Source organism: Acartia tonsa, chromosome 8 (assembly GCF_053477335.1).
Source record: "Acartia tonsa isolate MP-2025a chromosome 8, ASM5347733v1, whole genome shotgun sequence".
In the NCBI taxonomy this organism is placed as follows: Eukaryota; Metazoa; Arthropoda; class Copepoda; order Calanoida; family Acartiidae; genus Acartia; species Acartia tonsa.
In genome coordinates, this window is record NC_137267.1 from 32,286,289 (window position 1) to 32,303,605 (window position 17,317).

A 17,317-nucleotide genomic window follows, 5' to 3' on the forward strand; every position below is an offset into this window, starting at 1 on the left:
TTCTCAGAGATCTTAACAATTTGGCTTGATATTTTAAAATGTTTTTTTCTTTCTTTGTTTTACTAATTATGAATGATGTTATTCTTGTTAAAAATATGAAAACAACACTTAACCTTATTATATTTACTATTGGCGTGGTTGTCAGAAACCCCTCGGGTATGCAACTAAAGGGGATTATAAACTAGCAGCGAACTGTCTAAACCTTTTAACCAATAATTGACTAATTATAAAATAATTAAATAATTAATTAAAACAGGTTCTTGTAATTCATTACAGAAAGTTTTCCAAGAATAAAAAAATTAAATTATTAAATTAATATCTGTGAAGTTGGCCCGAATCTTAAAATATTTCGTTTTGCTATGCGCGGAAATGTACTATATTAAGATGCGATATTAAAATGTTATACAATTATCTTATTCCTCTAAGATCCCTGATTGCCGTAGGCACCCCCAAAATTTTGGATTTTCAATTTTTACCCCCCCCCCCAAATAAAAAAAATGCCTCTAAGAATCAAAGATTACCCCCCCAAAAAATGAGCTTGGACGCCCCTGCGTAGCAACCCTTGTATATTGTTGTAATTCATATCCTTTGGTAACTAACCTAAAAAAATGGATATTGTAGTTTGCAAAGGGTGCCCTGATTTACGCAAATTTTTTATATCTGCAAATTTCAATTTAGATAAATAAAGAGAAAAGAGTGAAGATATCCTCTGTTTTAGTAATAATTGGCAGGCTAGATCACTTTGAAACCCTTTGATTGCACGACCGATAACCGCGACTTTTTATAGGCCGAGGCCTCCCCCCCCTCCCCCCCACCAACACATCTGAGGTTTGATAAACTAAAGCATACATTTGTCCTTGTTAATATGACAACTCTTATTGTGTGTGTCCATTTTATAAACTCTTAAATTCAATAGCTTTTCAATACAATACTGATTACAAAGATTTATCTATGGTACAATATATGTAGATGGATGGATATATAGATAGATTAAATAGATACATTCGGAACTTTTGGATAGATAGATAGATAGATATGTGGATAGATAGATTAGGTATCGAAATATGTCTAAAGTCTATCTGCCACATAAAAATAATCTACAATCTTTAATCCCCCAATATTTTGAATTAAAAGGATAACATTTGCTAGGAAGATTAATATATAAATATCATTCATTGTTTTAACCCTCTCTATATGCATTATTCAAAATTAAATATTATCATATATTAATACCTCTTACTACCTTTAAATATTATATTCCTTGTTTTTGCTCATGTACGTATTTTTCAACTTCCTTTTAGAATAATTTTTTCTTTCATTCTTTACAAATAGCGCAACTATACTACAACTATGGTACATTTCTTATCTGACGGTCTAATGACTACGAGTCTCTAAAGAAACTTAAATTTGCTAAAAAATTCTGGGTGTAGTTCTTTTCGTGGCAACGCCTCTTAAGGGGCGTTCCTTCGTATTTTCACAGTAGCTTATCTCCTATTTATAGTGAAAATTTCTCTGTGAAAATACGACGAAACGCCCCTTAAGAGACGTTGCCACGAAAGAGACTATACCCAAAATTCCTTCTTTATTGACAGTTGCAACATAAAATATATTTTACAAATTATGTTTTACATATAATCATAGAAATCTCAATCTCACTATTTTACAACATTACTTACTTAATTGTTTTCTTAAACAAACAATAAGTTATGCTGATGTAGCTACGCTACTTTTATACAAATTATTCTTGATTGTTCTCAATCCATGTTTTCTAAACGTCCGTGCAAAATTTAAGAATGGAAAATTTTCCTTTTTTTTGTTTTAAGATTTTGAATGACCAAGTTTTTACAAAACAGCCATTTCAAATGTTTAAGATTAAGTAATTTTATTATAAAAAATGAAAAATTACAAAACAAGTGTTTTTTTTAAAGTTAGGCTTTAACATTAGGTCAAGTAATCCTTATATAAAATGCACAGGATCTGTCAGTGTGTAACAAAGTATCTCGCTAACCGCATAACGGATATTGTTCTCCTTTATACAGCAAAGCTTCTCACAGGTCCTGGAAAGGTTCATAACTATTTTAGGGGAGGTTACCAACACCCTCTCACAAGAAATCGGTTTTAAAAAAATTTGAATCGAAGGTTGTGGTGAGATTTCCCCCGAAACATTTTACTACTTTTAATATAAATCTTTAATTTAACAATCTTATTAAAACTCACTTCAAGAAATGGACTGCATATATGCAATTTTTGCTTTAAAAAAATATTTTCTTAGATTGCTAGAAATTATTGTAGAGGGTGAAATCAAGGATAGGAAAATGAATGATATTTTTATTTTCTTTTAATTAAATAATAGAATCTGTGTCCATGTGTATGTTCATTCATATGTAATTGTCCTGTAAGATCTTTAAAACCGCTGGACCCATATGTAGTTGGATGATATGTGTGTCTGTATGTATTTAGGTCCAGTTAGATCTCCTTAAAGTTAGATCATTTTTTGGAAAGCATAGTATTTGTTAACCAGGTTTTAGGCTATTTAACGGGGGGGGGGGGGTCGTTAAAAACTCCCTCCGCCCCCATTCTAAAATCTATGTTTCATTAACAACACCCGAAAAGAAATCTACCTGGGCGGGGTTTGCTTAATCTAATAACAAAACTCTACAATTTTTTCTATTTCCTTTCATTCACATGTACTTTTATCAAAAAAGGTTGAAAAATTGTTGTGCTATCACTTTTACACCAAAACATGTTTAAAAGAATAGCAAAAATCGGAAAATCGGGTCATCAATGCTGGTTAATTACGATACATTAAGATACATTTTGATTATACCATTATTTAAAGTTGTAAACTTTTTTGTGGTGAAACATTTCGCTAACCACTAACCCACTCCTTTAGAGTACAGTTTCTTATAGGTCAATGGAAGATTTTTAACTATTTTCGGGGAGGGTATCCTCACTCCCCCCCCCCTTAAGTACCTCCAGAGTTTTCTAGGGCCGAAACCGCTAGTTATAATTAAAATGCTAACACATTAACAAAAAATGACATTTCTACTTTTTGCAATTAGATCGATTTACGTTGAGAATATTTAGTCGGAAATTATGGCACACAGATCAAAAACTGCCTTTCTAAAAAGATTTCTTGCCTTTATTGTTATTTTGCCTTGTTATTCACCACCTATACTCTGGTTTTTTTATGTAAACGTGTTCTACAAAGCTTAGTTCCCTCACTTTAAACCACAAATCTTCAAGATTTTAGTACCTTATCTAATCTACTTTCACTTTAAGCAGGGAGGGAGAGGAATTCTACTGTTAATTAAACTAGTACCCAAAATTGTACGATCCCAGTATATTATTCGTTGGTACAAAAAAAACTTTGGCTATTTTTGTTGAATCTTGATTGGTTGGTTCAAAACTATTAGCGTCCAAATTTTTCAACAAACAATTTTAATATAAAGAAAAATTTATTTTGTTTTGTACATCATTATAACACCCATTGTCTTATCTCTTATGACCACTAAAAATCTTAAACCAACACATACTAAGATTATTTATACACAGTTCAATGTTTTGAGTTACAGACATACAGACAAAGGTTACTTATAGGAAAGCTACGCTACTAAAAAAAAACTAAAACCTACACATATTAAGATTGTTTATATATACAGTGCAATGTTTTGCCAAAATACATCTCTTTGCCTCTTTTAATTTTATACACTATGGGAAAAATTTAATTAAACCGGAAATTTAAATAACATTCAGATTTAATACTTAAATATAGCGCATCTACTATAATGTTGCTAAAGTCATGTTGCGATAATTCAGAGACATAAAAAATATTGTTTGGCTTTAAACAGTTTTTTGCTATCAAGGAAAATTAACAGGTTGGCTTTAGCAGGGGATTGATGGATAAATTTGTAAACGGGCTGCTCGGCTGAAGCTGTAGAGCAATAAAAATATGTGAAAAAGAGCAGCTCGACTGCGACTATGAAATTTTTAAATAGACAATCTGCAACTTTGAAAAATTCTTATTTGTTCAAAAATAAATAGCATTCCATACATTCTTTCAATTTTTAAAAACTCCAAAACCTACGTAAAATATCTGACTGTGCGCTCACCTACATAAAAGGATTGTTTGCGTGTTTACGGCCTTCAGCTATTTTTTTAGCGCAAATTTTGAGTATGTGGCAACTTTTCAGCCAATTTTGATTATCGATGTATTATTACATAGATGTTGCGCCAGATTTTCATGTATTCTGACAAAGTAATACTTACAGCTATCCCCCGCCCACCTACCTTACCCCATCCCATCCCCTACTACTGGATGAACAAACTGACCAATAAATGAGTTCAATGTTAGTAAGCTAAATTGACGAGATATTTCCCCCTGTCATAATATCCACGTATATGCTTTATCCATTATGATTTGACTAGCAGGGTGACGTCACGTAGATCTTATTTGTTCATTCAGTTGTCCTCAATAATACAAAGTAGTACGATGTCTTTCTGTCTGTCTGTCTGTCTGTCTGTTTGTCCGTCCGTCCGTCCGTCTGAAGCTTAAGATCTCGATAACCACTGAACCGATCGGATTCTACTCTTGAGGGTATATACCTATTGGTCCTGTGGTGGTTTTAAGCTATTTTCTTGGGGGGGTGGGACACCCCTAACCCCCCAAAAAACAAAAAAATCCCCCCCTTATTTTTTATTTTGCTCTGCTACAAGCTGCCGCAGGCTGCATTTTTTTTTTTTGTAACCTTTGTGGAAGGTTTCACACTTTTCACCATCTCTTGGGGCAAAGCCCCTAGAAGCTAGGGGCGAAGCCGCTAGTATTATAAAAATTAGTAAAGATTTTTTGTCTGAAGCTTAGGATCTCAATAACTACTGAAACGATTGGGTTCTGTATTTTAGGTAAGCTTTGGAGAGGTACAGCAATGGTTTTATGCTCTTTTATTTTCAGATTTAATTTTGGGATTGTTTAAAGCTATTCTTCTACCTCCTTCAAATACAAAGCCTCTAGATGCCAAGGGAGTAGCATCTAGTTACATAAATATGGCATTACAAACAACAAAACTTTTAATTGCACAACTCTTGTCTGGAAGTCCTATTTTTGTATGATAGAGTTACCCTGTTTATGGACCAAGGCATTCCACATTAAGTGTTACACTCCTTGCCAAAAAGCACTAGGAACCATTTAGGATAAATTTATGATAACTTTTTAAAATAATTATCAAATCTAAAACTACTGTGTTTTTGAAAATCTTGTCCTGTTTTCTAACCACACTGTAGAGGAGAATAATACTTGAGTAAAACCATTTGCTCATCCTTATAACAATTTATTTAGAATGCACGAAAACCTGCAGTACTTACTCAACTTGTCTTTTCAGTTATAAAAACAAAAAAGGGGGATTTAAGCTTTTTTGGTTTTAGTAGAAATTTTCTTTGATACACTATATTTTTTGGGGAAGGCCATGGATCTTAAGAGATTAGACAAAGAACGATAAATTGAGGTACATTTCTTAATAATGATAAACAAAGTTACCCCCTCTGTAGATTAAAATTATTGGTTAAAAAGTTTGAACACACCATATTTTGAATCAATCAATCATGATTTTTAAAAAGTACTCAAAGTTTTTTTGCCTTATAAATGAGGTGAAACTTTGGATACCATCATAATTTACAAGACATTTAAACTATAAGTTGTGATTCTAAGTAAACGAAACTCTATTTATTTCCTACACTGAAAATATTCACAGGGACAAAATTAATTGTCAATGACGATTAAATTAATTAACAACATAATATTTCTAATTACATAAGCAGAAATTTACAAAACAAGAAATGGGGGATTATTAATTTAACCTCCAATGTCCTTTCCCTGTATCCCTGGACAATGAAACATATCAAAACAAACAACATGATGATGAATTTACAGGATTAGGGTATGGGCCAATGCACACAAAAAAATATTCCTCCCCCAGATCTTGTGATTACAATAATTATGCATTTAGCGTCTAGTAACAAACTTTTCTAAATCTTAGTTTAAAAGTACAAAATTCTTTCTCTTGTAGCTTAAAATTGTTGTGGGAAAGGTTAAAAGATAAATCTATCAAAGATTCAAAATGCCGTTTCAGAGCATTTTTAGTAGCGAAGCTACTCTATAATTCGAAATGTCAGTCCGTCTGAGACAGAAAGGGGGAAACGTGATTTTCTCGGCTCATATAAAAGATAGAGAGCTGAAATTTTCAGGGATTAATTACGTTAACAGTCTTCAAATTTTCACCAAGTTTCATTAGGATTCGTCAATTGGTTGGGATGCTAGATCGATTCCTACATTTAAAAGTTTTCTTGATTATCTCAACTCCTATTCAACATAGACGGCTGAAATTTTCAGGGATTGAATACTTTCATATTCTGCATACTTTTATCAAGTTTTATCGAGATTTACTTATTTTTAGGGGTGCTAGTTCGATTCCTAGATTTTTAGGTTTTCATGATTTTCTTTACTCCTATCTGAGATAGAGGGCTGATAATTTTAAGGATTAAATAAGTTCACAATTTACTTATCCCCACAAAGTTTCATTAAGAATTGCTAATTTGCTGATGTGCTAGATTGATTCCTAGATTTTCGCGTTATAAATCGTACAAGGTTTCGTGATTTTTTAGTTTAGTGTTTTTTTATGAAACTGCAATAAAGTTAATTTTTTTCCGGATATCCATCCATTATTTTTGAGCTTCGCTACTTATGGATGTTGTCATCCTTGTTTCTTTTCTTAATAATATGCAAAATCTAGAGTAAAAGGGTGTATGTTGAATCTTTTAAATGATAGTTTTTAATTTTAAGTGCAAAAGTTTGGTTTAAAACATTCCAAAAATTACATTTTTTCATCGAAATAATGAAAATTTGTGACAGGAAGAAAAAAAGTAGCTTCTATACAACTCACCTTGTCTGTCCGAAAGTCTGTCTTTCATCGCAATAAATTAAATAAGACACTGAATCAAGTTAATATGTAGGTTTGGAAAATAAGCAGAGCATCTATATACCAAGTTTTGTCCATTCATCCATATTTATTTCTATAACGGCTAAATTTGAGAAAGTTGACCATCTAATTTAAATTTTACTTTTTAACTGAAAAAATGAAAATAAAGATGGAAGGGGGAAGGATCGATATGTATTAGAAGGGTGGTGTTGCCCTCCATCTACCTATTAGAAGCTTCATTGTACAAGAGAACAATATCGGTTCAGCTGTTTGCGAGATCTTTTGTATTTACAGACAGCTATTAGTTTTTTCTAAATATTTTACCCTACCACAAAAAATGTTTGTTGTCTTGACATTGGACAATTTGGCAAGCTTCAAACATTGTTCCACAAAGTACTTATAGTTACTGTTCAAAAACAAAGATATTTGTATTCTCAAGTAGCGAAGCAGGGGAATCATCACAAAGGAATTTCAAAAGCCAATGTGATTAGTGATCTTAGGAGGGGACAAGACAAAAGATTGTAAATTAATGTTTACAATGAAAATTATAACTTATGTACAACACATTTATTTACCAAACAAGGTTAAAAGTAACCAAAGTTGTTGAGCTAACGAATAAGATAGAATGCTTTTAAAACTTTGGGCACTTAAACTAATGCCCCCCCCCCTCCCTGAACTTACAAACGTAAAATCTACTCAGTAATATTATAAATGACAAAAATAAAAAGCTATTTTAGTTGTTTATCTTTAATAACAGCCTATCACATTTTTCCTATAGTATTAATAACCAACTGACATATAATAAATGTTATAGAAAAGGTGCCTATTTGCAAGATAAATGTTTTACTTCTATCATAAAAATAAATATTTTCTCAATATACTTGCTAAATTCCCTGTTATCGACGGACGACAAAATTAACAAAAATAGCTAACGTCTATTTTAAATAGCAGCTGAGAATATATAATAACACTGAGAATAATATTCGAAATTAAAATTTGTTAAAATATTTTTACCTAAAGAAGTTTATGGAATGAGTTATGTAATATTTTCTTAATAATAATAATAATAATGGAAGAATCCCAATATATGTGTGGTGTGTCCATCTTGAATAGAAGCCGATTAAATAATATTTTTCCAAAATATGTAATATATAAGTTACATCCTATCAAAGGATCATTAGTGGACAAATGTTATATTCTGGACACAAAAAAAATAACAAAAATACCTTTTTTGCTAAAATATTTATACTTTCACGTAAAAAAATGATGTAATATTTTCTTAAGAATAATAATAATAATAATAAATTGAAGAATGTAAATAACTGTGGTGTGTAATCACATCCGCACATGTATTACAATATAAAATCAACAGAACCGCATAATTCATTATTCAACCTCTTACATTGCCATGCCTTTACCCTTGAAATGTATAGTTGAGCATTAAACCCCCTTGGGTTATATTTGTAGACAAGCAGAGTTAGGAAAATAAAGGGTTCATGTATAGGGAAATAAAATACCCACCAACCAATTGTTTTTATAAAAACAAGGATGACAACATCAATTAAAACGAAGCTCTGAAACGGTAGGACAAACGGACATTAACACTTGTATAGTGTCAGAACTGAATAATCAGAATATACATAAATTTATAATAGTCGAAGCAAAATTGTGAGTAAATTTGTTGAAAAAAACTTCTTGACACAGGATAATGTTTACCTTGATTATAGAGTTGCTTTGTTTATAATTTTGTACTTTGTTGTCCCAGGAATCAGTATCAGTATCCAGAACAATCATATAATAAGATCACATAACAATTTGTTGTTGAAAAGGTATAAAATCAACATGTTTAAAATGGACGTACGGACATTTTGGTAATGATTATAGAGTTGCTATGCTTTCTAAATCGTGCTCAACTACTACAGGAATCACCATGCAAAGTTTGAAATAAATAGGACAATTCAACATGCCTAAATTAACGAAAAAAGCTATCCGTGTCGGTAGGATGTACGAACCGACCCTTATTATAGAAAAGCTTCGCTTTTAAAAATAAGGGAAAGCACCGTTGCCCTATCCCCTTCAAATAGTTATAAGGTTTTCCCGGTGAAAATTGGCAATTGTTAGCTCAAAGTTCTAAGATTTTTAATGTAGAAAAATACTCTTTTTTAAAAAGAATATTAATTTTAAAAAAATTAAAACGTTGTTTGGCAAACACTGATCTACTATTTTTTGTACATTCTTTATTAAATGTTAAATAATAAGTAATATTATGTTGTAATAAAAAAATTCCTTTAGGATAACCTATGTTTCAATTTCTACCTAATGTTTCGTTACTAAGTTTCTACACCCCCTTTAAAGTTACGACAATATGAAGTGGATTCTTTAAAAAAAAATTGTCCCACTAATCGCTTAGTGGGGCAAAATTGTTTTCGTGAAAAAATCCTCCAAATCATATAAAAAATCTACAAAAATTAAATAAAATCTTATGTTAATAACCCTTCTATGAATTTGTTTAATTTTTGTAGAATTTTAATGTGCTTTTGGTGGATTTTTCACGAAAACAATTTTGCCCCACTAAGCGATTAGTGGGGCAAATTTTTTTTAAGAATCCACCTCTGAAGTGGATCCAGCATTTTTACATTATCTTTATATCTTACCAATGCAGAAGACCTGAGAGGCCTAAACCTGCTATGCCTTGACCCTGCGGGTTTATATAACCTAATCTATTCTGGGGCACCAGTTTTTTTAGCCGGTGCCTTCGGCACCTCGGGGCTAAAAAAACTAGTTTTAATATCATAATTGTACATTCTATATCCGCGGAAAACCGTTTATAATACGATACGAGAAATAACTATTAAATAGTCCATCAAAACTTTTAACATATTAAAATTATCCATTTTAAGCATCATGAATTTAAGGAAACTTTCAGTCTGTAATTGATTGAATTGATTAGTCGAACCATCTAATTGTTTATGTTAAGCTTTAATATTATGGATGTTGTCATCCTTGTTCTCTAGAAACTATGTATATGAAGTATTCTTCATAAAAACATGTATTAAGTAGTTTTTACGTTGATAGTCAGAAAATATGATATTTTAAAGTTCAATGCTACTAGTACAATATCATATATCTTTCCCTTAAAGTGCCCATTCGAGCACAAAAAAAACCTCCCCTCTATTTTGAAATAAATTGTTATAAGGGAGGTTAGGTTTATTTTATGCTTGTATGTTTACTACTTTAGGTTAGGTTAAGTTATATTGAGCATAGCTGGTTCAGCAGTAATTGAAATCTTAAGCTTTATTTAATAGGAAAGCTTAAGGCTAGAAGCATTTTATAGTCCCTAATAAAAAATGACGTCATCCAATACAAATGACCAATGATATGCCATTATACATCAAATCAAATGTATACTGGCCTATCATTGGTCATCTGTATTGTATGACGTCATTTTTATCAGGCACTATAAGCTGGTTCTCAAATTTAAGTTTGGGTTAATTATGGTTATTACTCTCGTGATTAAAAGGATTTTGCTTTTTATTTGATAATATATGGGTGTTCCCTAAAGACCACAAATAAAAAATATTAGATGAGCATTGGCAAATCTAAATTTGAAACCCATTTAAAAAACGTATTTGATTTCTTAAAATTACTTCATTTATAAGTAATAAATCTACGGGTAATTCATAAATTCATTTTACCAAACGGATGAAAATACCAAAAATTAAGCATTGGCCCTAACGTTAGAGAAGTGCAGCTACTATTAAACTTGTGTTGCTGTGAACGAACACTAAGTATTAACAAGTAGCATACGTCAATATAGACCTTTATACCATGAATGGTGTCCAATCATTGACGCTTATTATAAAACTAAAATAATGTTTAATATTCGCTAAAACAATCAATAAAAAGTACACTTTAGGGGGTGTTTGATAATGATAACGAAGCGAAGGGGAAGAGACAACTAGTAATATGCGATTCTGGCGATTTAATATTTACTACATGAGCGGAATTAAAGACACACCGCCAGAGATATTTTGACATTTATATATATTTAAACTTTAGTAGTTTATAACATTTTTAAAAAGCGAAGCTTTTCTATAATTAGGGTCGGTCCGTACGCCCGTCCGTCCGTCTGGATTGTATAGCTTTTTTTTCGTTTATTTAGGCATGTTAGATCTGTCCTATCGATTTCAAACTTTGCATGGTGATTCCTGTTGTAGTTAGGTACGATAAAGAAAGCGTAGCAACTCTATAATCTTTACCAGAATGTCCGTACGTCCATTTTAAACATTTTCATTTTAACTTTGTTAACAACAATTTGTTATGTTATATGATAATCCTATTGATCTGATTTTTATTATACTGATTCATAGGAAGACAAAGTACAATGTTATAATGTTTGTCTGTAAATTATACCAAAGTTTTTAAAACACCCTCTCCAATCTGTTGGCTCAAAATCGTTAGCTACATTTATTAAATCATGATTTGTTGGTTTAAACAATCAGTGTCCAAACTTCCCAACCAATAATAATATTCTACAGAATGGGTATTTTTGTTTATATTCATATTTGTAGATAATAGTTAATTAGCTGTACCCCCAATGATTATTTACCCTGTAATACAACTTTGTTGGTTCTAAGATTTGTCAACTTTGTACTAACTATAAAAATAATGACATAATTGCTTTTTTTGGAATATTTAATTCAATGCACATACTTCAAAGGCATTTAGGTAACCTATACCTTTTCTTTGCGTTGTCTTTAGACAAAATCTGTGGTGCTTTCTTAACCCTTTACAGTCGGGCCCCTTGCCGCACCTTAATCGCACCCTATTATCTCAGTTCCTATAGAGGGCTAGAGGGCAAGTCCCCTGTTTGATAATGAATTTCCGACCTTTTATAAGTCTTAGTCAAATTTCGCTTCCTTCACCCTTTTATCTTACCTTTGTTTTTAGGTCTTTTTTTACTTAAAAATTTCGAACGGCTGTAATTTTCTTACTTTTGAAGCTAGAAGAACAATTTTTTTCCAGAAAATTTTTAACTTTATGTAAATTTTACATTAGAAATATCAAAATATAAATTTCAGCGGTCGCAGCTGTACTTGGCAGCTGCCAGCCGCCGCAGTCGGCGGTCGGCGGGAAAACGGCGGCGGATCTTTATGAAATTTTAATACGATATGTAAACATGTTAGCTTAAGTTTAAAATTTGAAGTCAAGTCAAAAATTGCGGCCACAGGAGCCTTTTAAAGATTTCTGGAGACCTGGAGGATCAGGACCTGCAGGATCATACCTGGAACCTGAAAGTGACTTGAACACCTGTATTTCATATGAGGATGTACTACTAGAGGATATTTTAGTAGTTTGGTATGATAAAATGCTTTGTTTTAGTCAAAAAATATTTTTGCTCTTTACCTGGATGACCCTGCCAGGTTTGCTGGCATCCTGTGCCCGCCAGGATGGAGATATTAAAAACTCTCAGTTATGTGTCATACCCATACTTAAAAAGTCACGTAGTTTGGGCTCTTTATCTTTCACACACAGAAAACGCCCCCCCCCCCTCCCCCGACCGTTAAGGGTTAACTTTTGAATTATAAGATTGTCATGCTTACAAAAAAGCAGAAATTACTTATGACAATACATTATAACTTTACTTATAATTATGAAAACTGATGGAATCTTGATAGAAAAATGTTTTCTATACAGTTAGAATCGTCATAAGGTCTAGTTTTTGGATATATAAAAACTATTTCTATGCTACGTATAGTATAAGAGGTATGTGATTATATGTTCCAACTTACGTAAAACTTTTCAACCTTTCTAAATTCTATCACATTTTCATTTGCATAACATTTTCCACCCATTAACACAAGCTGCCCAATTTGAATTTTAAAATGTGCGCATTTTTGCACAACCTTTCATTCCATAAATCGTCAAAAATAAGGCCTTTGGAAAAACCGGTTTATGGGGCATAAATATTTGGAACATTAATGCACCAGATCAGGTTTTCCAAATATATAAAGCATTTGATTGTTTTTTTCTATGTATAATTAATTTTTTAAAAATAACGTTTCTCTTGAAATTATATTGAACAATGCATGTATTTATTTCCGAAAGCCTATCCCTTTTACCTGACATAGGTGTCAAATGTTGAGAATTTAGGCGCATGCTGCGTCTAGGAACACCCAGGAGCAACAAAGATGCACCCACAATGTCACAGATATTGTCAACATATCGACCGTTTGAAGAAAAAATTTTACTACTACAAATGTTTTTTAATGTACCAGACAATGGCAATAAGTATTTCTCATAATTTTATTTCAATTATTTTCTGAAAAGTAGCATTTATGAATTCCTATTCCATGGCCAGACTGCCATATTAATTGTTATGTAGCATACCTATCTTCATAAATCTGCGAAATTGCATGGATACCAATTTAGTATGATTTTATTACATGGGGTTAGTGCGAAATTAAAGATTTTTATCACAAATTAAATGAATAATGTGTTACATTAAAGTTATGAAATTAGTAATTTTGTGACAATTTTTGTAATGTATAAGAAATTTAATTTTTACTTTTTTACTTATTCAATTCAGGCAATATTCCTACCAATAAATTTAGTGAATAATATTTTTTAACGGATTTTTAGGTTTGGTTAGGATGAGTAGTCTGTTGAGGAGGTGTTTTCAGCTGTGGCTCCTACTGTTGGTAAGCATTTTTTTTTCATTCTAAAATAGGGGTAAATTTTTACTACGATTCACAATACCACAATTTAACATAATTTTTTTTATCCAAATACTGAAAGTTTATGAAATTTTATGGAGCAATCTAATAAATATAATTTTCTATTTTTCAACTTTTTAATGTTATCCATGCTGCACCTGAGAAGATAATGAAGTCATGTAGAGTTTAGAATTATGTCTAATTCAAATCTTCAAATTTCATGCCCCAGTTTTATTAGGTTCAAAATTTTAACAAAGTTTATCTTATGTTATTGCAAAATAATAAGACTTTAAGAATTCAAATAAAGCAATCATACAGATTAATTGCATGGTACTATTCTCAAGGAATATGCCAATAACAACTTGACCAGCTGACTTTTGCTTTTCAAAAAGCTAAAAATATTTATAAAAAGGATTAAATTAATTTCTCTACAACTTAACCCCTTATCTATCTAATGGAAAAGTAAAAAAGAAACAGTTCACTTTATTAATCTAATATATTTTTCTTAAATTCCTCTATTTTTTTCAGTATTATATTCCTTATATTCAATATTTGGACTGCTTGGTCATATTTAATACTAAGATGTTAAGTTAAATTTTATGTTGGACAATTAAGAATATTAAACACATTATGCATCATCAAAAATGTTTGAAATTAGACAGTTTTTACAAATGAATGACTAAAAGAACCTTAGGTTTTGGTAAATGTATCATACATTGCATGGCTATTGCCAGGGCACTGAAACAGTAGCAATAGCGAATGGGCACTTTTCAACATATCTTTAAAATTTAAATAATATCTAATTAATCTCCCCAATGATTAACAATGAGCAATAATTTCAACTAATGAATAACCATGACAACCCTAGATTTTGGTAAATGTATGGGGCACTGCAATATTTTTTCAATATTATATTCTTATATTCAATATTTGGACTGCTTGGTCATATCTAATACTAAGATGTTTAGTTAAATTTTATGTTGGACAATTAAGAATATTAAACACATTATGCATCATCAAAAATGTTTGAAATTAGATAGTTTTTACAAATGTATGACTAAAAAACCTTAGTTTTTGGTAAATGTATCATACATTGCATGGCTATTGCCAGGGCACTGAAACAGTAGCAATAGCCAATGGGCACTTATCAACATATCTTTAAAATTTATATAATATCTAATTAATCTCCCCAATGATTAACAATGAGCAATAATTTCAACTAATGAATAACCATGACAACCCTAGATTTTGGTAAATGTATGGGGCACTGCAAGGCTATCATCAAGGCGCTAGGATAAATGTCATTACATGGATATACAAAAAGTTATCAATCCATACAGCAAATAGAATATCATAACCATTTATTTTTATAACAAATAATTCTTTTTTATTAAAGTAGAATTTTAAACTTTTGATACATTAAAAACAATTGTTGTTTGATTTCTTAGTTCTTTACCTATTTTAAGTAAAAAAGCTCATTTAAACCTATAATAAAATTTTGAATCCAAAATTTTGAAGGATTTAAAAATTTATTAATGTTTTTTGAAAAACGTATGGAAATACACGATACTTGATGCTTACATCCGTCAACTTACTGTCAGACGATCAAGAGATACAGAGATAGGTCAATCAATTTCAGAAATAATAAAAAGGACACTAGAACAAAAATGATAGGATAGACAAAGATATTTAAAAAAGGACAAGGTTATACATAGTTTTTTTTGTATTGATGAGTACCGGTTCTAATCCAACGGATATCAATCGGATTCGAATGCATACGAAAAAATTTATTCCGATTAATATCCGATAGATTAGAACCAGTTCTCATCCAAACGAAAAAATTATGTCTAGCATCGTGTTATATCCAGTTTTCTACGAATATAAAAATGTTCAATCATAAGATTAAAATCTGTTTTTTAGCCCGTGCCTTCGGCATCTCGGGGCTAAAAAAAAAGGTTTTAAGCTTATAATTGTACATTTTATACCCGCGGAAAGCTGTTTATAATACGATGCACGATGCGAGAAATAACTATTAAATCATCTCACCTTTTCCGTTTAGTTTACTCTCATTCGCCTCCTAAAATAAAAATATAGTTATAATATGTTATGTCTGTTATAAAAGATCCCAAAACTTATACTATGATAGTCTAAGCTTTATAGATTTCGAAATGCGTGTAAAAAACGTTATTGAAATTGAAAATTGTAAAGTATCTAGATGTTTGCCTGAATGTATGTATATCCAATAAGATCTCACAAACTGGTAAATAAAATAGTCCTTTAATTTCAAGGAAGCTTTATATTGATTCAGTACACGTTTTGAGCTATTTTGAGCCAATCAAGAGACCTAATCTCTAAACAAACCATTATGTATGATGTATGATTTAAGTAGTTTTCGAGATCTTACTGGACATACAAAAAATAAAAATCCAGATATTTTAACATATAGGATTTCTTATCACTAATATCTTTGTGCGGGTTATACCTTTTACGTCAATTTATAAAATATTTCATGTATACTATATCATATATTATTCATCATTGAATTATTAAAGTAGATTTTTACAATTAGTAGCGCAGCTACCATATATTTAGTGCCGTCGACAATTTCCCTGAAAGTACCAAGCGACAATCGACCACGCCTCTTTATCTTTAATTATAATGAAAAAAATAGGGTATTATTTTTCGTGTATCTATGTTCCTTAGGTTAGCCTTGATTAAATTAGACATAGAATAGTTTTGCATTTTTAGGGCAAAGCAGGAATAGGCCCCGCAGGGTTAGAGCCAGCCACAAAAGTTTTGCAAAAATAGAAATAACCCTTTTCCCTTATTTTCAATTTATTTAAAGAAATTTATTTATCCCTGTAAAACTTGGAAAAAATGTTTACCTGTGCTGTGAATGAGAAATAATCACTGTCGCTAGACACCATTTTGTCCTCTGCTCCACTAGCAGTCAACATGCAGTCATCATGACCACAATCATGCTCATGGCCACTTTTAGTATCACAATTTTCACTATTGGTATGGTAACAATTATCATTGGCATTTGCACTGGCACACTTTTTCATGTCTTTGGTGCTGTTCTTACATCTGAAGTTAATTTGGCAGCTGTCATCTTGATAGCTGGTGGTGTTTTTGCTGTTATGGCAGCTATTTTGGCAGCTACAGTGGCTGTGACAGCTTTCAATAAGGTAGGAATCTTCACAACATGACGTATTACTGAAATAATTAAATAAGATGATTCATAACTTCATTAAAGTTTAAACATTGAAAAATGTTTAGATTTCTGATATTTTTTAAATTTTACCAATCAACAATCGAACATGATGAATTAAATTGGGAAACTTTACAAATTTAGGATCCAAAATTGCCAGTAAAATTAAAATTAAAACGTTAACATTAAGTGACACTTAAGTCACGATTTTCAAGAACTTTATACCTGAATTTTTCATTATCATCCTGTTGGCATAAATCCATACCAGAATCACCATCCTGACAAGACCATTTCAGATTATTCTGATGTCCATGTAAATCTTCACAACTGCAATACTTCTCCCCACTTCCTTCTCCGTGGCAGCTGTCGCTCCTTGCACAACAGCTGTTTTCACCACTATGCTGTGATCCTTGACAACT

General features: G+C 31.3%; 1 protein-coding gene across 1 annotated transcript in view; it reads right to left on the reverse strand.

Annotated features, from left to right (window-relative positions):
* dachs (unconventional myosin-IXb-like dachs) overlaps positions 1 to 16,753 on the reverse strand; it is a 203,676-nt gene extending 186,923 nt beyond the window's left edge. The window contains exons 1-2 of the mRNA XM_080170110.1: positions 16,573 to 16,753; positions 15,734 to 15,764 (exon numbers count right to left, since the gene is read on the reverse strand). Coding sequence (XP_080026236.1) covers positions 15,734 to 15,764; positions 16,573 to 16,752 — 211 coding nt within the window. The 5' untranslated portion in view covers position 16,753. The remainder of the gene's footprint in view (positions 1 to 15,733; positions 15,765 to 16,572) is intronic.
* Positions 16,754 to 17,317: the final 564 nt, after the last annotated feature.